The following is a 21,666-nucleotide window of genomic DNA, read 5'->3' as shown; positions in this document are numbered from 1 at the left end:
TGCTAATCAAAAAGAGCTAATAAAACCTCTACCAGCATCGCTACTGAGGCATAATGTTTAACACTCACTGGGCTTTTTGTACCTTTACCCTGGTGTGTAGCTGGAGTATAGTAATCAGCTAATATATCAAATCACTACCACATAATGTGTTTTTCATTTCACTCCTGCAAAATGTTTTCCTACACACAACTCCTGCCTCAGTCGGCCTCGGTCCTTGGTGTTAGCCTATTTCTGAGAGCTCCGTTCAACAGCTGGTGTCTGTATTTAAAGAGTGCCACACTGGAGTGTGCAGTGTGAGAGCCATTGACACACTGATCCTCAAGAACACGAGGGGCACTCTGCTGTTTGCCCGATGCCAGACGCTCTAAACATAAACACACAAGGTTGCGGATAGAGGCAAACGAGGCTGGTTTGTATAAATAGATGCTCCTCTATACAGCACTAAACATGTAAAAACACATTACATGCTGTTGAATTGGTGGTCTTATTCCTTTATAGATGCAGCCATATGTTTCAGTAAACCTCGTCTTTGAGCAAATTTATTATGTCACTCTCTGTACAAGATCTTTTCTAGTGTGTACGGTTAGTTTTTGAGAGGAGAGGAGAGGAGATGAGAGGCGAGGAGGAGAGGACGAGGATAAGGGGACCATTCAGTCTGTCTGCTCCCACCGTGGGATTATAGACAGCTGTTTAATCTGACCAGCTACAGAGACAGGGCGCACACGTACACACCATGCTCTGGATTTTACTTTTAATACATTAGGAAGTCTGCAAGGTCTGCATCCCCATCTGTGGCCATCTGTGCTCCAATTGTGCTTCGTGTTGAAGGACAAAATATTTATACCAAAAGAAGTATAAAAAGAGAGCTGGGCATGGCAGGTGAAGTGGACCTGTGGTTAAGATTCAGGTTTGGACTATGCTATTTCTCCCTCACTTGCACACATCTGAGTCTACTAAGAAGGCCACTTTAGGGACAAATACATCTTTTTTTTTGGTCCAAAATATCTCTGAATATTGTGCTGAAAATTAGACGGCACGATACAACCGTTACCTTCCTCTCTGAGGCTGTTTGCCTCTGTTTCTCAGACTCTCTGAACAGCTGTATCTCTCTATATTTGACGTAATCAGGGCTAAAAGATTGCTCACCAAAGAAACAGTCCTCAGTCTAAAAATGTTCTCTGTCTCCTGTTCTCTCCTTGTGCCATGATGAAACGAGATGAAAAACAATTCACTGCAAGACACACAAAACCACAGATAACATACTGTACGCGGGCATGTGCACAGTGCAGTGGTTTGTCTAAGTCATTTGAGGGTCTCATTATAGATTCGGAGACACATGTTTTCATTTTAGTTCCTTAAGACGAGCGCAGATAGAGATATGACGACCACCATGTAATGATAAGATATTAGAAGGTCATTCAGATGCTGGTTGTGCAGCGTGGTCTCATTTTACGTATGCATATGCCCGCGTGTTGACTGTATGTGTATCTAGGCATTTGTTCTTCCACTGGAAATGCGGCTGAAACTTATTAGCTTTAGCTAACCACTGCAGAACAGTCCCCTTAAATCCCCCCTGTCTATTCAGTCTCTCATACTCCACAGAGACTCTTGTCAGTGACCACATAGCCCTAAAATTCTCTCTCTGTCTCTCGCTCCCTCCCTCCCACTGTAATTCCCCTAGTCTCCAGGAATGCTGTTGTTTTTAATTTCTCCCAGCTGCTCTGGCTGGCTGCCCAGCCGCCTGGCTTTCCACATCTGTTCCCTATCACGCCGCTGTGGAGTCCACACAAACAGAGCCTAAGCCCCTGGCCCCCAGACCCCCACCAGGCCTTAGAATCAAAACACTGGGGATTGCAGGCCTTGCTTTTTGGACCTGGGACTAAGGGCTACAGCACCTACAGTACAATCCATTATTATAGTACCAGCACAAATATCATTCAAATAAAAAGGAGTGTGAACATCATTAGCACACAATTAATGTCATCTTCCCAAAACCTAGAGCAAGTCAATGTATTTGTTTCTGTCTGTGTGCCTGCTTCTCCATTTTGACATTTACCTTGTTATCAGGGTGCACCGTGCCACAGGTAAGATAGGAATGTGTGTGCATAAATATTTGTGAGTCTGCACCGAGGCTGCTCCTGCAGACAGATCCCAGACTCCGCTTCATCTTGAGCTGATTTAGAGTTCAGAGGCTTTAAAGCCCTTACTAATGACAGGGTGGGAGGCAGGCCGGTGCAGTGTGTGCGCACACAAACGCGCTTGTACATCTATCTTTATGAGGGCTCACGTTAAAGTAGTGTATTCCCTGTCCCCATCGCACTAAGCCTAATCTAAACCAATTTCTAACCTTAAGTCTTAACTCTGAAGCTGCCTGTTGAAGGTAACTTCATAGCAATGTCCTCACTCCTACGGTTCAGATTACAGTTGCTCAAGAACACTCTCAAACACACACACACACTATAAACAGATGCACAGATGGTTTCACACGTGCTTACAAGTTTTCAAAATACGTATGCTCATGCTGTGGACACAAACATGGACATTTTGCCCTTTGTTACTTAAGAATCGCTGTGATATTACACATGTGCAGCATATGGCACAATAAACACGGTGACCAATAACAAACAGGGGAATAAGGAAGGGAGGATGGGGGAGGACTGGTTGTCTTCAAGCACTGACAACAGCCGGGCTGTCTTTGATCAGATTACAACAAGCAGATCATTGACAATTCCCTAGCTTTTCAAAGTCGAAAACATCTCCATTTTCTTTTAAATGATCAAACTGGGGAGGGAAGCGTAAGAATAACTACAGGACAAGCAGAAGGTGAGGACAGATCAAAGACAATTTATCCAGGACCAGAGGTGCTAAGGTTAGAAAAGCCGTATTTCTGCCTCTCAAAGCTGCAGGGATGCTGTCATACACTGCTTATATCTGTGAAAGCTGTTGATGTAATTGTATTGAAGTTCTAGCGACCATCTGTTCTCCTTTGGGAGGGCCTGGCTCCTCTCGTCGGCAGTGAAGTGGTTATGTGCAGCATATCACTGCTGCCGACGTGCTCGCAGAGAAAAAACTTCCTTTTCAGATTTTCCCAACGGCTGCTAATAAAATCCAGATGCTAGACTGTTTCTGCCTCACTCCCGCTTCCCTCACTCCTCCCTCTCTATCTTCTGTCCTTCTACATCTCCTCTTTTAGTCCCCCCCCCCCCGAACCTCTCCCCCACCCTGAGCTTTTTTTTTTTTTTTTTTTTTAAATCTACCTGTCCTCCCTTTGCCCTGTTCTTCATTCCCTCACCACCCGCCCATCCTCACCTCCTTCTTTTCTCCAGCCACTAACTCAGAGCCATTCCTAAATAAAGGAAAGTATTTGTGACATTTGGCCGAGACAGGCTGTGCCAAGAACAACTCCCTGGCTAGCCAGACACATCTGGAGTGTGTTAGGACTGCACTGGGCACTGGTACTGACACTGGCTATCCCACCACACACACACACACACACACACACACACACACAGAAAATGGTCCCACATATAAGATCACCAAAAAACCATAAAAATTTCTCTCCTTACATGCCAGAAGCTGCAGGCACAAATTCTCAGTTGTACTTGTTATTGTATTGCTTACACTTCCTCAGAAGCAACAGGGAAATACACAGGTTTTTATGGATAATTATGCAAGTACATGACTACACGCATGCGTTCTGTGTAGGTATGTAAACAGCATCGGAGTGCACGCATGTGTTTTGTGCTTCTGCATGTGTGCAAATGTGTGTGGGTTTGCCTGTGTGCGTGCTTGTGTGGCTCCAGGGTCCCTGTGTGAGAGGAGCTGAACACCTGAACATCAATAACTGTCATGTGAGCCACCTGGGACCCCACAGCCAGCTTGCACCATGGGCACACAGCCATCACCAGCACAGCTGCCACAGAGAGGGGAGGGGATGGGGTTATAGAAAGAGAGAGAGAGAGAGAGAGAGAGAGAGAAAGAGAGAGAGAGAAAGAGAGAAGGACTGAGAGCAGAGATGTGGGGGAGGAAGTGGGAGACGAGACAGAGTCACAGATATGAGGAAGTGACTGTGCATGTACATCTAGGAATGGACCAGCAAAGCAGGCAGGCAGACAAACAAAAGCAGAAAAATCTACATGTAGCTTCTGCCGAGCATGAAAACTGTTGTTTGTTTTTGCTCATCTACATCATTTATTCCCCTCATCCTGTCAGCCATGCACCTAATTTTGCCAGCGGAGAGCTCAGCCCCAGGCAGCCAACATCATCGGATAAGACTTTCTGTTGTCTTCACTTTCTGATGAGCCCAGTTATTGGGCTTCCTCAAAAGTGACATAATTCATCCTTGCAACGAGTGCACTCGTGTAAAATCCAGTTTTGCTGAAGCAGAAAACATTTTTTGTGGAATGTATGGAGTCAAGATTGGTATCACAGTAAAGTGGAAGCGTAAACACAGCATCTACCTAGGCATCTGATTTTGTTTTAGGTAACAGGATTCAGTAAATAAATTCTATTGAGAAATCACGTTACCGCCTTATCGATCATCTTGAGCATCTAGCACCGATTTCTTTAATGGCCGACCAATATCAGCTTCATATTTCACTTCAATGGGAATAAAACCAAAAGACAAAACATATTTGAAAAGAGTATGTTCACGGTGAGCGCACTTCCCCGATCCAAACACCTGCAGGCTCACCCAGCACCAATTAGCTCATCAGGCTTTTAATTACTCTGTTAATTGCATACAGGCAGCGTGAAGGGCAGCCTGGGAATAGGGCAAGGGGGCCTCCTGAGGACCCAGCCTGACAAGCCTGACAAACAAAGAGGAAATATTCTACCAACAACAGCCACAACAGAACTACTCTAGAGCCTAGGAGGAGAAGTGAAACGGGAGAAAAATAGCTGCAAGTGCCTTATTATCAGCACTGTGATGTCACTTCCTGTTCGGATCAGAGGCTGAGACCATGATCTGGGTGATGTGAAAGGCTGGGGCAAGCTGAGATGCAGAGAAAGAGAAGAATCTGAAGGAAGAAAGGAGCAGCACCTTGTACAAAGAGTTATGTGGACATCTGTGAGCAGCCACACCACATCTGGATTAGTTCATGATGGTCACAGGAGAGAGAGAGAGAAAGAGAGAGAGCGAAGGGCTGGGGTGGGTTGGTGCTGGAGGGGCGGGTGAGAGGGGCTAGCGTGGGAATGTCCCACTGTTAAATTTCGGGCATGCAGGCTTAGTGTATTTGTGGGAGAGTTGGGCTGGAGTCTCCACAGTGACCCGTCTGTCACAGAGCTCTGCAATAACACAAACATCCTCTAAACTGTGCAAACTGGACACACACATTCACATGCAAATATGACTACAAGGCAGCTGATATGAAAACAGTCGGAGCAGCGGGGGAGGAATTCTGTATCTGTTTTCTCCTGCTGCTACAGTGGTTGGCATTTACTCTTCATCCATGTTTTACCGTATCAGAGAGGCCGCCTTCGTGCCTCTCCCTCACAGCAGATGTCCCCCCTTCCATTTCTTCCAGGAGCAGTGTTTGAGGAGGTGTATCCAGGAAACAGTGGCCAGCGCTCACTTCCTGTGTGACAGGTGTGCGATGGAGGCCTGACAGCTGCTGTCCTGCGCTCTCTTTCCCTCTCTGTATTCCTCTCTCCTGTATCTCCCTCTTTCCAGCCAGCTGCAGCAGAGAGCAGTTCTGTTTGTTCTTACGTCACTGCTGCTGCCTGCTGATTTATGGAGCACAAAAGACTTAGAATTGACCCTGGCAACATGCACACATCACAGCAAATGCAGCATCGCTGTGTATCCTTTGCCATAAACTCTTTGCGTGAGTGTGTGTTAACAGAGCGCGTGAACTACAGCTGCCTATTCTTCTCCCCGTGTCTCCCCTCTCTCTTATGCTTTGTGCACCGTTAAAAACCTGACACTGAGCTGTCACTTACAGCTAAGATAGGAAAACAAACAGCAGATTAGTCATTCTCCTGCTTGATGTCTTGTATTTCATTTCATTCTGTGTTAAATGTCTGCTCTGTCACTATGGAGCTGTCAGCGCTGACAAAACTGTCTGTAGCCTGAACTGCTCTCCAGCCTGCCAGCGCTCTCATACCTCTTCATTTGCCCCGCGGGCACAGTAACAAAAGCTCCTGACATTAGCCAGGCACGGGGAGGGTGTTCCGTATTATTCTGGAGGACCCCATAGGTTTCACACACAGACACACAAGAAACAAGAATGCAGCAGAGGAGGCGGAGGCGGGGTGGGGGGGAGACATTTATGTGACAGGTTAGAGGGAAGCTTTGACAGTTTCTCCATTTAGCCTACAGCCAGCTCACGCTGGAAGCTGCAGAAATAAATACCAGCAAGTCCTCTGGGACGCAGGCCGACTACAGGACGCCGCCACAAAAACAGAGCGAGTGGCTAAAGAAGGAGAGCGCCCGCTGTGCCAATAACATGGTGGTTATGTGAGCTAATTGGGAAATTAAGATGACCTGATGCCATGCAATGGTCAAGGTGGAGGGAAAACTGCCACTGTAAGGGAACTGTGTAAATTTATGTAAATTTAAACAAAACATCTGCACTCTTACACTGGTATAATCTTCCTAGGGAGAGATGACAGGAAACAAAATCTATATAGTTTATATTAGTGCATGCTTACTAAGTTACAGTTTTTTAGGAAAAAATAAAGCCTAATCCAGGGAAGATAATCTCAGTCTTGTATATGTCACAAAATTATCCACTCATATGTCTCCTTATGCTTTGTTCTTCTCTGTTATTACAAGTGCATCTCGTTCATGTTACATAAAAAGAGAGACGCTGTGGAATCAATCATAGTTTCAGGGGAGAAAGTGATATGAGTGAAAACATTACCAGGTGATTATCAGTTCATTTAATGCATAACATTATGTTTCATGAGATGAAATTCTGCCACAGACTCAAAAATAATCTTTAAACCTTTTAAAAGATCTTTTCACCAGGTCCAGCTCACCATATCACAAACTTTGTGGTCCTACAAAGCATCTTTATGTTTTCTCATATCACATTTATTTCTTTACCTGAAGGTCTCTGGAGGAACTTATAGATTTCTCCACAAAGACATAACATAGTTTTCAGAAATCTTACAGATGGGCTGATTTCTGTTGGAAGCAATAATTGAAATATCAAACACAACCTCTACACCCTGCAGACGTGACTGCGCCGCTCCTCAAAGTCACCACTACTCTTTGACATATCAAGGAAATCTCTAACCTTCCTCTCTCTACACTTCAAATATATCTGTTTTCTGAAAGGTTGAAATATCAATTTCCAAGTGAAATTAGAACTTTACACGGGCAACACTTTTATCTGAAGGGGCACAGTTTCTCTATTCCTGTGTGTGCGTGTGTGGAGAGACAGACATGCACAGGAAGGAAGGCTGAAGTCGAGATTAAGGTCTGTACAACTAGCTGGTAACACACTCAGTGGCTCAGCCTCCTATTTGAAGAGGGACGGAACCATCTGTGTGGCACAGGATCTGTTTCCAGGAGATAACGACATTTTTAATTTCACAAATACTGTAAGGGGAGAGAGAGAGCGCAAATGTGAGAGACATGCCTTCCTTCCCAATCTCTGTCTGCACGGTCGCCCCATTGCAGCACTTCCCCAGACGTCCAGAGAGGACGTGTTTTCGAGTGGAGGCCTTAATAACTTCAGTCTGTGTTCCTTTGCGCTTGTTTATCCCACGCCTGTGATAAAGGGCTCGATGTGGGGCAGAAGGAAAGGGAGGGATTCATTATATCATGTAGCGGTGGCGATTTGCACTTCCCATTTTCTCTGCCGGCCTGTTCGCTTGGCGTGATTAAAACACAGCTCGGTGCTACTGTAGATTAGCCCAGCTGTATCCTGTGTCAGAGTCTGATCTGAGCACATTTCCTACAATGAAGTAGAAAGGGTGGGAGGTGACAAGATGTAGCAGTGGGAATGGGACGAGGAAAAGAAAGGGGTCAAAAGAAGGTCAGAGGTGAGTGACCAGGCGAGGAAGTAAAAAAAGGTGAGGAGGGATAGCGGGAGGTGAAATGGGCACAAGATAAGGAAGGGAGGAGGAGGAAGGTTGTTCTTCTTGGCTGTAGCTGTCAGCATTTCAGCTACATACTGTGGTGACACTGGTTTGAACCTGCATTCACAACCGGGTGTTTATGTGAGCTACAAATGCGCCTCGTTTGAAAAATGCATAATTGAAGGTGCAATTTGTGAATGCTTTATATTTTGATGAATTTTTGAAGAGTCAATTCAACAAATAATTTTCAGAAATGCTTAGCTATAAAGGGTGAGTTTTCAACCATGAATGTTCCAGATAAAGTAATTCAAGCATCTCACCTGCTGTGAGAAAGCTGGAGAAAAGACACCTGATAATTCCAGTGAAAACAGTATTATTACTAGATATGCCTGTGTGTATGCTGTGGCGCTTAAGAATATGAGTGGATATGTGCACATTTGGGAGAAAGCAAAAGGAAAAGAGAGAAAGAGTGATATTTCAAACACACAATTGGGGTTTTACTTGGCCTCCACCCACCGCTCTGCTCCCACGCTGTGGCGTCAGCAGGCCAGCCATCCAGCGAGTGTGTTTCTCATTCCATCAGATGTTGGGAAGCTGCTCGCTTCTTGACTCTAGTCTCTGACATTCTCCATCTCCCCAGAGAGGCTGGGCAGCCTTGTCACAGTAATGTCAAACACATGTGGAGCAGACCAGAGAACGGCCGACCAAAAACACACACACACACACAAAAGACAGAGGACTGAGCAGCAGGCATCCAGAACCACGCTGGTTTACCCCAGTGTGCATCAGGATAAACAGCACCGAAACTATAGAGATGCTGCACCTCATCATTTGCTCTCATAAATTTACACAAAAAGCACAAATTTTCATATCGCTCTCACTGATCTCACTTCAACTGTGTAATAAGCACACTGTTCCTCTGCTGTGAGCAACAGTTCTGCAAAGAACTGCCAGAGAGCAAAAGTCAACTAAGCTGGATGTTTCTCTACATCACAGATGTACAGTATAACTCCCCTGTTAGTCTGAACACACGCAAATATACACTGAGTGTCATGGTCCTGGGTCGTTGACCCAGCGTTTTGTGTTTTGTGACTATTTCCCTCTGTTCTAGTTATTCTGTGTCCTCCCCCCTTGTGTCCGGTTCGGGTTCTAGATTTCCTGTTTTACTTTGTAGGTCTGTGTCTCGTTATGCCCATTAAGTTCCAGCTGTGTCCCCTCCTGTGTGCCATTTCCTCATTACCTGGTGTGTGTATTTATAGTTGGTGTCTGCCTGTGCTCCTCGTCGGGTCGTCTGCACTCATCCGTGTATTTCTGCGTATCTCTGCATTCATCTGCGTTCTATGGTGTTCCTGTCTCTGCGTCTCTCTGCCCCGCACCCCTTTTGTATGGTCTCAGGTTTGTCATTTAGTTCTCCCAGTTTAGGTTTCTTCAGTTGTTTTGTCATGCCTCACTGCCTGTTTCTGCCATTGTCACTTTGTAAATAAACATCACTCGTATCATCAGTCACTGCTGCATTTTGGGTCCTCCCTTTCCTCCACACCACACGGCTCACTCCGCCAGCCGTGACACTGAGGGCTGCAACAACTGGAACCAACAACTAGTGACTGGCTTCTGTACAATTTGCAGTTTTAGAGTTACTGAAACCATAAGTGCTGTGTTTTTTCCTCTTTATCTATTAATGCATAATCTTCTCAAATTAAAGGCAAGGCCATGTGACTTCCTACAATCAGCTAATCAGAGCAACTGGTGAGCGACAACTTGTATGACAAAGAAGAAGACAATCAGGGGAGTGTACATATGTCAAACAACACAAATATGAACTACTTCAACTTATTTTCACCATAAACTTTGCTGCTATAGTGTTTGATTAAGAATAGTGTGTTATTCATATAAGGTTTTGCTTCTTAATTAATTAGATATAGTACACACAGCTCCTCCGTTTAATGAGGAAATCACTCACACATAAACCCATCAAAACATCTTCAAAACTGGGATTGCGATTTTTTTTCTTTTTGTGCCACTGACTAAACTTTGCAGAAAAGAGAGGAAGAAATGAAAGATCATCTTCTCAAACCGCCTCGTCTTGTTTATTTCTTCTTCTCTTTGCTGAATAGCGATTTTCCTTTTCAACACACTGTGTTTGAAATTTTTCAGCTAATACATCTACAGCATGAGGGTTTCTATAAATGTTTTTTGACTAGAGAAAGATATGTAAACACACGCAAACACAGGTTTTATATCTTTGGCCTGTGTCAGCCGCTTGACTTGTCTTGTTTGTGATGGCCCAGGTGTCTCTGTTGTGCTGACCACCTGACCGGCTCGCTGTGTGCTTGCAGCTCCCGCCCACCCAGGGCCATCTGCTCCACTCATTAATTAGGAGGCAGCCAGTTTCACCTGCACTGCCTGCATTTAGATCCCAATAATTAACACACACAAACGCACACAGACACATACTCAACAAGCCCACACACCCATATAACAAACACATAAGCTGAGGCATCAAGTCAAAGTATAAGCGAGAGCCTTTTCTCTGTTAGACACTGAAGGCTTCTATCATCTCCATTTCTGCTGTTGAATGCCTGATATGTAACTCACTGATAAACTAATGAGGTATAACAAACAAAAGAGAAAGCCATCTTGAAGGGAATGGAAGTGAAGTACACTGGCCTGTGGTTTTGCTTGATGCCTTTTCTTCTGAGGAAAAGTGGTCCTATTACTCAAAACCTGTGGTTGTTTCCCTCTGTATATATAAAACAGCAGACATCCTATCCGTGCACCTGTAGTAGATGGGAACTGAACAAACACTCTGCAGGCTCGGGTCATAATGAATGGCCAGCCTTTTAAGAGAGCTACTTAATGATGAAGTGGGGACATCTGCCCTAGCAGGCAGCAGGCCCTCCTGGTCTGAGCGATTGGGCAGCCGGCACTGGGAAGGAGAGAGGACGAGATGCTCACTTGGTGGTGATGGAAGTATAATGTGCGGTGAGGCAGGGTGTCTGCACTGCGGTTTCACCTCTGCAACCTCCCATCTATTGTTCAAAACTATTATCAACTGTTCAATTATTCAGATGATATTTACCAGGGCCAATTACACGGGGCCACATCCTGCAGAGAAAATGGCCGGAGTGTTTTACTGTTGCACTTGCATGCGGAAGAGTGCGCTGCTGAGGCTGTTCAAGTGGGGCTCAGAAACCTTTGGCTGGACTTGTTTTCTTCGCTGGGAGTGTCTCCACACTCACAAGAGTTATTATGAGCCGTCCAGTCCTTTATAACCCACTTCTCTAGTGCCTCCACAGAATGGTCTCACCGCAGTGACACGTAAAAGGTTATCCCTCAAAGCTGTTCAAATCTTAACATAAACAAACACTCGTGACACCATACCTTGCACTACACTGTTTTGGGGCACCGAGCAGTTCAGTTAAGGGTAAATGCCTAAATGTATCCCTTCACACCCATTGCCTTCATCCAGACCAAATTCACAGAGACCAAAGATTTTGTGTCACCACTTTGTCTCAGCATCACTTTGATGTGTAGCACAGACTCATGTGGCGAACAACTCATGACCTCCCCTTGCTCTGTCTTTCAGTGTCTCTGTCTTTTTATGTCTAATCTCAGCTCTAAAGAATTAAAAGTACAGGAAAAGAGAAAAGTTCATATAGCACTACTGATATTAATAGCAACAATAATATTATTAGAGTCACTTTTTCCTGCCCCTGTAACTGTCTCTTGTTACCAGTGTTATTCAATTCAATTATATTTACAAGGCAACATCCTACAGTGGCCCAGCAGTAACCATCTAAAGACATCATAACACGCAAAGCGACAAAAAAAAGGCAAAAGCAAAGGTTATCCAGTATCCTGATCTTCACCTTCACACAAAACATTGAATGCTTACAATAATGTGAAAGTTTACACTTGAAATATTTTAGTATTTAAAGCTTTTCCATTTAAAACATCGAAAGGGGAATTAAAAATAATGCATGCCAATAAAAATAATAATAGACATGTTTTTTTTAAAGGCGTTTTGCCGTAGTTTCACTCAAAACTGACTTTTGCAGGTTGTACTTACTTTATGAAGGTCGAGGTCAAGCTGAGGTAACAGTAGCGGAGATAATCCACACCAAATAGTTTCTAAAACCGATTTTTATATGTCATCTCAATCCTCATCATTTGAAAATAATAATAATAATAATAATAAAGCTTTGTCGCGGTCTTATTCCTTATTTTTCTGTCTTTGAAATATTGAGAGGAAAGAGCGAGAGTCTAGCAGGAAAAAACAGACGGTTTAACTTTCCTTTGGGTGTTCAGTAGGGGGTCTTGACTTTCCAGGTTTAATAAATTATGAGGTATTTCACTTCTCAGTTATATCGAAAAACGTATAAATAAAATCAAAGCCAGAGCTCTTGGATCTTTAAGCAGATTGATGTCTTTGGTTTTTGCAGTCTGAGTTGTTGTTTTTGTTTTTTTCTTTTAAAGCAAAAATCAGAACTTGTCCCAGGCATGTAAATCCGCACTCTTGCTCATTTTAACCATCCCAGATCGAAGAAGGAAAAACACAGCCGAGTTTCACCTGCAAAAAACCCCAAATATATCTATCTATCTATATATATATTTTTTAAAGCGAACAAAACTATTAACCTGTCGCTACTGCAGAAATCATCGCATCTCCCAGGCAAAAACCCCCTGAAATTATAAAGATGCGGATCCTCTGTTCGGCAGGGTGCGTCTATTATTCCTCCTGTTACAACTTTAAAACCCTCCTTTTTTAACTTCACAGTTAAGCCACAGTCCGTGGTGTCAGGAGCGACTCCTTGTACATCCGACGAAACGAAGTGACCTTCTTCTTTTTCTGTCTCTTTTAAAAATGTTTAAGCACACAGTCAACCTACAGCCCGTGGACAGGCTGCTCCACCACCACGCTTCTCAGTACGGCACTTCTCCGACGCGCTGTCTTTCAGTGTTGTGGTCTTTAAAGAAAAAAAAAGAGGAACGCAAAAAAAAAAAAAGAAAAAAAAGCTTCACTTCCAAAAAAGAAAATCACATTCGGCTGAGCAGATCTGACGGTTTATTTTCCTTTGGATTCACAATTTGGGATTTGCAGACTTGTTTTGTCTTCTTCACTGATGAGTGGAGCTGGCGGGGCCACTGTGCGCAGTAACCGCGGCTCTCTCCTCCTCCTCCTCTCTCTCTCTGTCCTCGCTGTAGCCTTCTGTCTGCGTTTAAACACCATCTGGAGCTCCTAACCTCTCTCTCTCCCTCCCTCTCTCTCTCTCTCCCTCTCTCTCTCGGGTACCATCATAGGCGAGAGCTGGCAGCTATTGTGCAGGAATCCTTTCTAAATTGAAAAAGATCCAACATTGCACATTGTAAACCCCGCATTTGTCCAAAGTTATTAAAAATATGCGATTTAACCAGTAAAACCTTGCTAAAAAAACCCCACATCTGCAGTTCTCCAATAAAATGCAGGCAAAAATGAATAATAATAAGCTGGATGAAGATGTATCGTAATGACATTATATGGCTGTATGGTTTGTAATATATAGCCTATCCTTTCCTACCTATATATTTTTTTAGAAGTTTTTTTTAGAAGCTAAACAGCTCGAATCCAAAAGCTCTGAGACTGAGTGAAATACAACTCTTTTACCGTCCCGCTGTCTGCCCGTGGGGGCCGCTGTTTCCTCATATCAGGACGAGGGGACGACAAGGAAGGCAGATTATATTTACTTTAACACTTGGGGGGGGAACCACAAGCTTTCTGAGAACTGAATGAATGCAAAAGAATGCGTCTGTCGGCATGTGACCATACGCCAATAAACGCAACGCGTCTCGTAAAAGTGACAGTTTCCCTTTATGTTCAAGTGTTGTCCTTAATAGTCAAGTCAGTGGATTGTTGTAAAGAAGGATAGCAGGACGATTCGTCTTGTAAAAGAGCTCTATAAATGTGCCCCATATCTTCCCACCCATATACTTGTTTCAACTGCGATCACACGTGGCAACATTAGTATTCCCACTTTGCAATGGATTCATGAATGATGACTGCTTCAGCCTTTAATCCTTCTCATTTGATGTAACATCTGTCCGAGGATGACGAATGACAATTCAAAAAAATAACAATTATTTTAAATGGACTAATCTGTCTTTTTTTTTTAATCAATTCATTAGCACGTCAATAAAATTTCAGCAGTTTAAACGGTGAAAAATGTCCATCGGAAGTTTCCAGAAGCAAGAAGATGTTCTGCTCTCCGGATCAGCAATCCCAAACTTTTTCATTTATTTATTTAGAAAACGCAGTTTTATTTTTAGGTTTCTTTTAAATCTGAAAACAATAATATTAAGTACCCATAAATATATAAAGTAATATGAATGCATTGTCCTAAATAGGTAAACAAATACACTGGATAGGCAGACAGAGATACACAAAGAGCGACAGCAAAAAAGGCAGGTACAGTACATCTGCCTCCTCTATAGTGAGAATCCTCCACCTGTCCACACTGGTCTGTTAGTCTCTTTGCCCCACCCACCTGCCCTCTCTCCCTCCAACAGACACACATAGCCATGGAAGGGGACAGAAGACAAAGCTGACACCCTTCTGACCCCTTCTGCGTCGACAGAACAAACAGAACCAGCTTGTAAAGTACACACAGACAGCTGCTGTGCCCTGACTCCAGTCTCACCAGCCTTCGCCAGCACTGAACGCAAATGCTGCCGTCGTATGGAGACTTCTGAAAAAGCCCTCCACTGCTGATTAAATAATGTGAGCAAGTGCGCAGGGGGGGAAGCCCCGTTCCTCTCTGACTGGAACAGTTCCCTGCACGGCTGATGAGAGGCAATAACTTCAGGTAACGTCAGCACCAGGTGCCAATGTTCTTTTTTTTCTTCAAGCCACAATATCTGATCAAGCTGTTGCTGCAAATGTGATCAAACCAACAAAAGCAGGAGAAATACACCGCAAGATTACACACATAAACTGATGCATGGGACATTACAAGGGTGAATCTCCCACAGACTGGGTAGCTAGCGCTAAACTTCAGAGTTTTGGCCCTAAAGCAGCTCTGTATACATGCATGTTGCAGTGTGTGTGCGCACCATTGGTGACTTATTTGCTCTCTGCAGAATACTGAGAAAGGAAGAGATATGTGTGTCTCTGTGTGGCCCTGAGCGACAGAAAGGTAGGCGATGGGGGTTGCATCCAAAGAAAGGATTCCTGTCAAGGTGACAGCTCGGAGATTGACAGGATGCTATTCTCTTCGGGAACAGCGTCAGTCAACCTGTCAGCCTCCCTGTACGACAGCCTCTCACTCCTCTTAATTTGGCCTTTTGTTGAGCGGTCACCGGGTTAGCTCTGACACTCCATGTGGCCAGCCCGATAAACTGCACAATGAAACACACTCACGCAAGGTGGGAACTCGCCTCGATGAACTCTCTGTGGCATAATACTGTGACTGGAAGTCCCTTTGATGGCATTAATGACAAAAACAGCTTTGTCTTCCCCGCCTTTTCATTCTCTATCTCCCTGTCACACCACAAACACCCCCACCCTCCACCTTCCAACCATTGCTCTGGATTCTATTATGTTGGCAGCATCTTCTGGGTAGTTGAGCACAAACTGAGACAGAAGAACTCAGTTCGGTCATTGTGCTGCTTTGGAAATGACTATTTCTGTTTGTGTGTGTCAGACTAAAAGCAAGAAAGAAAGAGAGAAGTTTTGCAGCATTTCCTCCTCTTGCACATTGTAAATCCTTTCCTATAGTGGCAGTCACAGGCTAGTGTGTTGAAAGGAGATAAGGCCCTGAGCCGGCTGAAAGGAACGCTAGACCCATTGTGTCCCTGCGCTCTTCTCCCTTCTGCTATCCTTTCCTCTGTCGTGCGCGTTCAACAGACCACACGTTCGTGGAGCTACCATTAATGTCACCAGTGTAGGCACATTTTGATCAAAAGAACGGGGGGGGGGGGGGGGGGGGGGGGGGGGGGGTTAACTGCACCGAGTTATGCTGTTTGATAGAAACGATTAGAATCATACCGAGCCTCCTCTCCTCTGAGTCACATGCATCGTTTGTGAATATGACTCGTGTACTTTAAACTCTATTTTCTTTGATAAAGCACTTAACGGGATGTTTATCTCTCACTTTGTATTCCAGCATCTTAAATGTGTGCAGGTCCTCCAGCTGCTCCATCATATTATGAAAGAGAGAGTCTTCCTGTAATATGGCGTGGTGTAACGGATCATTGACCCACCCACTCAAGCACACACGGCGGAATGCTGCTTTTACAAATTGCACCCATAGACCCCCTGACATTTTGTTTGCAATCAAGCAGGAAAGTATCGCCTGTTTGAATCATCCAGGCATGATGGGAATCGTAAATTCAATCCATGCTCTTGGACCAAGTACTTCATTTCCAGTATTGTCATCTTCAACTAATAAGAGTACTATCTATTACGGCATTACTGTAGATGCTCCAGCATATGCAATGAAGCTGATTAATTACCCACTCTATGTGCTTTGGTTAAATTCTGCATTTCAGATGGTGAAATTTGCCACGAGTATCGCAGGGATGTGTTTCATTCATAGTGTTACAACCAAATATGGCTTCAGAGGACTTACACGCTGGCATGAAGTTTTCTTTAACCAGAGTGCTAGGCTATGTGTACACGTGGTCATATCTGACCAAGAGAAGTGCAAACTTACAAAAGAGGAAGTGACATCTGATCAAATCAAGTGTTGACTCAAGAGCAGGATATGCAGCCTGAGCGAGGCGAGGGGGGACGGACAACAGCCAGTAAAATGTCTGCAGGCAGGTGAACGCGTCCCATACGTTCACATGAAAAAGTCAGTGCTAAGTATGTCTGTGTTTCCCAAGAGACAATATGTGTGTGTGTGTGTGTGTGTGTGTGTGTGTGTTTGTGTGGAAGCAGACAGTTGGTGGTGCTGGCACTGGAGATAGTGAGTAGAGGGGGATGAGGCGCTGTATCAAGTTGTGAACATCTGTTCCTCATAGAAACCACAAAGCTGGTACTGAGGAAATAAAGAGGATAACTGCTCTACTGCTCTCTCTCTCTCTTTCACACACACACACACACACACACACACACACACACACACACACACACACACACACACACACACACACACACACACACACACACACACACACACTCATCTCACTTTTTTCCACTCCTTGTTTACTCAGTACTTTTACCTCTTCTTGCATCACTATCAGCATCCATGTTTTTCCAACATTTTTGATCATCCATTCCACATTTATTTTCTCATATCTCTGCTGGAAATCCAGTGATGTAATCATTAAGCAATGGATAAGTGCACACAGCCGATGGTATATTTTTCATGTAGATGAAGTTTCAAAATACTATTACAAAATATGTCCCGTAGTTCTAGATGCGATAACAATTATGTAAGCTGGACTTCTAAGAAAGAGTGACATGGCGAAACCGCAAGACCAAGCATTTACAAAGAAGGAGGACAAAAGATAAACTGATCCACAGACTTAAAACTAAACAAAAGCACATGTGGTTGATTTTCCAATCCTAAAGTCAAAACTGTAAATGGATAGTTAATTAAGCTTTAGTCAATACCTAGTTTGCTTTTGACAATCAATAAGATTATTATTAAAGCCTCTAGTCACCCGTAGCCTCGTGCAGTCCTCAGAGATTTTGGTCCAGATTGTCATAACACGGTTGCTGCAGATTTATCAGCTTGACATACACGATGAGTCTCCCGCTCCACTACACCCTAACAGTGCTCTGTTGGACTGAGATCTGGTGACTGTGGAGGCCAGTTGAGTACAGTGAACTCATGTTCAAGAAACCAGTTTGAGATGATTTGAGTTTTGTAACCCAGTGGATTATCCCGCTGGAAGCAGCCGTCAAAAGATGGGCACACTGTGGTCATAAAAGGTTAGACATGGCCAGCAGCAGTATTCATTTAAGCTGTGAAGCTGAGTTTAATAGTGGTCATTTGATATTAAGGGGGTCAGTGTAAACTGTAGCATCAGTTTCCCGTTCTCAGATGACAGGTTTTGATCACTGTGGCGTTCTGTGTCTGCTTAAAGATTTGAATCAAGGCATGCAGAGATGCTCTGCATGCCTTTGCTGTAACGAGTAGTTATTTGAACTACTGTTGTCTTTCTCTGGGCTCAAAACCGAGGTTAAATCCCAGGAGAACAAGAATTTGTGAAATCCTCAGACCAGCCCATCTGGCAGAAACAACCATTCCCTGTTCCAAGTCATTTAAATCATTTTTTTTCCCTATTATGATGCTCGGTTTGAACTTCAGCAGGTTATCTAGACCATTTCCACAAACCTAGATGCACTGAGTTTCTACCATATGATTGACTGATTATATTTACACTTTACAGAGAAGCAGAACAGGTGTAACTAATGAAATAGCCGGTGGGTGTACACATAGTATTTATTACCGTGTAAAAAGTTTTATAAACATCAGCTGCAACTTAACAAACACGTGGCGGCTCACACATGATTTATAATACAGTTATTAGTATTACTCATTATTCTATTAATGAGTATTTCAGCGTTGACAGTGACAGTAAAACGTTTTAATTAACTATTTAAAATGACTATTATGAAGCGTAATTAAAAAGCTTTATTTAGAGTCTATGTTAGATGACTAATCGTGCAAACAGGTCTTTGGCAAGCCGGATAACAAAGAAAGCAACAAAGTTATGTGCTTATGTATTTATACGAAACTTATTACTGGTGAGATGCCTGTTTTTGTCAAAGAAAATTGTAAAGAATAGCCTCTTCATAGCTATAGAGGATTAGAGTTGGCACAAAATTACAAAGTCTATGATACAGCAGACATGAGCCAAGGCTTTGTTAGGGATTCTCTGCACCTTTTTCATCAAAGACCCTTGATTTAGTCCTTGCTGCTTTTCTTCTTCCTCTCTCCATCTCTCTCACTGCCTTACTGGCTCTATCTGGGCCTGCTGCGAGGTTGTGCGAGCGCTGGGTGGCAGTTCCTTATTGTACAGTGTCTATATGAGTGTGCGTCTGTGTGTATGTGTGAGTCTGTATGCTGTGTGCGACTGATAAGACCCAGGGAGAAGAGCCAGCATGCCGACATATTCTTGCCACCGCGGTTATCGCCTGTCGCAGCTGTGCCTGAGCTCTGCGACATCTGCTCCCTCACAGGAAGCCTATGCTGTGGCTCACAACACCTCTCCCTCACACACACACACACACATACACACACACACACACACACACACACACACACACACACACATATGTACATGCATGAACACATACTTTACTCCCGCTTCTCCATACAGTGAGAACATGTTACCGGACTGTACCCCCCCACCACCACACACACACACACACACGCACACACAGTTACATCAGGTAAACTACATGAGACAAAGAGCTGTGTTTATAGTTCTCAATGGCACATTTTGTTTTTCTCAGTCTACACATGTGTGCATGTGTGTGTGTGATGAATGGGCTGGAGCACCAACGCTGGAGTTCTACTGGGTTTTTATCACTGAATTACAGGGGGGGATGCTTATGACTAAGCCTAATTATAGAGGCCTTATCACTGCAACGTTCACAAAGCTCATTACTGCCAAGAGACGGTATGCGCTGCAGGTAATTCACCACGTTGGGTATTAGTCCTCGCACTGGCTTACCGTTTCTACATATTTAGAGTCTATAAAATTAGGCTTTTAATGTCTGATTCTTAATGCATCTCTCTCTTCAAACCCTTCGCTGATTTAAGTGAAGGTTTTCATTTTTATACCTAAAGGCAGTGTTTTCACTTCTTTATGAATCAATTACATTTTTTTCTCTTTTTACTTTTTTTTTTTAACCTCACATGTCTTTTCATGTATTCCTCAGCTGTCTGCTCTCTTAAACCTGTCCATCTGTCATTCACCATTTTTGACCTTCAGGTGTATTATGAAACCATTAAAGCTCAACAGTGAAACTCCAGAATCTGGTTCTGTTCCTTTTAGCTGCTTGGGGAAGCCCAGAGGAAGACACCCCCGGCTCACCCACCCAACCACCAAAAGCTCTAAAAACCTCTTTCCTTTTCCTTTCCAGCGCCCACAGGATAAATGTGCTCCACTGGGCTTGGTAACAACAAGGACAAGTTTATTCAATCTAGACTGGTAATATGAAGAAATGGGGGGGAAGCGGGGGGGGCACGCAGACAAAAGACAAAGCGTTAAGAGAGCAATTTAACACCAGTTTTATTTGTTATAAAACAGGCCAAAAAAGGCCATGTTTTGATGCCCTTCTAACCTTGAATCCTTTTGCTTCAGTCATCAAATAGCAAGATGAAGAAACCTCACATAACCCCACATAGCATGTAGCACAAAGTCAACACAAACTGATTATACGTCAATCACTTGAACTTAATGAGCAGATCAGACCGCTGCGGGACCCTCCGTCACTCATCGCGATTAACACGATGCCAAAAGACCTTCATAAAAAAGGTCCTGTAAGATGACAAGCTCATACCTTCGCTATATCTGTAACGGCTGCTGGCCACCAGGTTGTGATCGAGGCTTCCAGGCTGGAGTATGTGGGCAGTGAATTTATCCCTCAGCTCGCGGTGGCTGATAAGTGTGACGGTAGGGACACGTGGAGCAAACGCTGGAACAGCTCTCAGGTCAGCCCTCTTCTGGCGCTCCAAATGGACCTCAGCAGACATGTTCGGACTTTCCTGTTTATTTGAGAGGTGAGAGGCTTGGAGCATGAGGGACATGCTCTTTGAAACTCTCTGGCGCACACTGGCAGCTTGCAGGTTCAACCGTGGAAGCAGCAACAGCACACTTAACACTAAAAGTTAGTATTACCTCCAAAGGCTTTCCTGCTGAATGTTCTCGTTCAGTTTCACTTGAGGATTTCCATGTGTTTCTTTACAATTTCTAGTTTTGCCTTTGAGGGCCCAGTGGATCATTCTGTGACCCGCTGAGCTGTTGTACACATACACGGACTTAGCTTCACTTAAGGCTCCAAAAATTGAAATAGACAGTAACAGCCAGCCTTTCCTTATATTCCTTTCATTCCTTCAGTGAATAAGTTTATCCTGGTTGAAGTATTCCTGGAATCTTCTGGTGTTTTTTTCTTTGCCTCTTGCCTGCGTGCAGGAAAGAGAAATAGATTGTAGTTGTATTCTGTTTTTTCACAAGTAAGTCTTTGTCCTTAACCGCTGTTCCCTTTAACATGGCACATCTTGCATGTAAATCCCCATTTCTTTCTTCTTCTTGGTTCACCCGATCCTCTCAGTCGCTCTTCTCTTCTCCCCAGCAGAGTGTGTGGGAGTTAATCAAGAGTGTGTGTGTGAGTGTCAAAGGCAGGTCAGCTTGTCTTGTGGCTCTGGCTGAGGGGTTGTGCTCTCATCTGAACCCTCCTCCTCCTGCCTGCCACAACAGCTCAAAAGAGAAGTGAGTGCTTGGATGTCACACTATCTGTGTGTGTGGTTATTTTTTCTGTCTTGAGGCTAACACCCCTGGGGAGGCCAGGCAGCAGTGCTGCTTGCGGTGATAGCTGCAGACAGCAGCACGCAGCAGGACCTGGGCCTCAGTCTGGGCTTCCTCTGTCAGGAACCAGCTGTGTCGGCCAGAAACCGCTCCTTCCCTTACTGCATCCTCCCTTCA

The 21,666-nt window shown here is 44.1% G+C and overlaps 1 protein-coding gene across 9 annotated transcripts in view; it reads right to left on the bottom strand.

The window, feature by feature from the left end:
• The window catches only part of cbfa2t3 (CBFA2/RUNX1 partner transcriptional co-repressor 3), a 47,110-nt gene extending 25,696 nt beyond the window's left edge, over nucleotides 1-21,414 (bottom strand). For 3 of the 9 annotated variants that reach the window (XM_004543289.5, XM_076883519.1, XM_076883521.1), the window contains exon 1: nucleotides 20,525-21,414. In XM_004543289.5, coding sequence (XP_004543346.3) covers nucleotides 20,525-20,771 — 247 coding nt within the window. In that variant the 5' untranslated portion in view covers nucleotides 20,772-21,414. Of the gene's footprint in view, nucleotides 1-5,459; nucleotides 5,725-12,097; nucleotides 13,241-20,524 lie in introns of those variants that run through there. The other 6 variants (XM_076883512.1, XM_076883534.1, XM_004543286.6 and 3 more) reach the window with 6 other exon arrangements.
• Between the last annotated feature and the right edge of the window lie 252 nt (nucleotides 21,415-21,666).

Source organism: Maylandia zebra, linkage group LG1 (assembly GCF_041146795.1).
Source record: "Maylandia zebra isolate NMK-2024a linkage group LG1, Mzebra_GT3a, whole genome shotgun sequence".
Taxonomy (NCBI): domain Eukaryota; kingdom Metazoa; phylum Chordata; class Actinopteri; order Cichliformes; family Cichlidae; genus Maylandia; species Maylandia zebra.
Note: the sequence above shows the minus strand (reverse complement) of the source record. Positions and strands in the feature narration are given on the sequence as shown.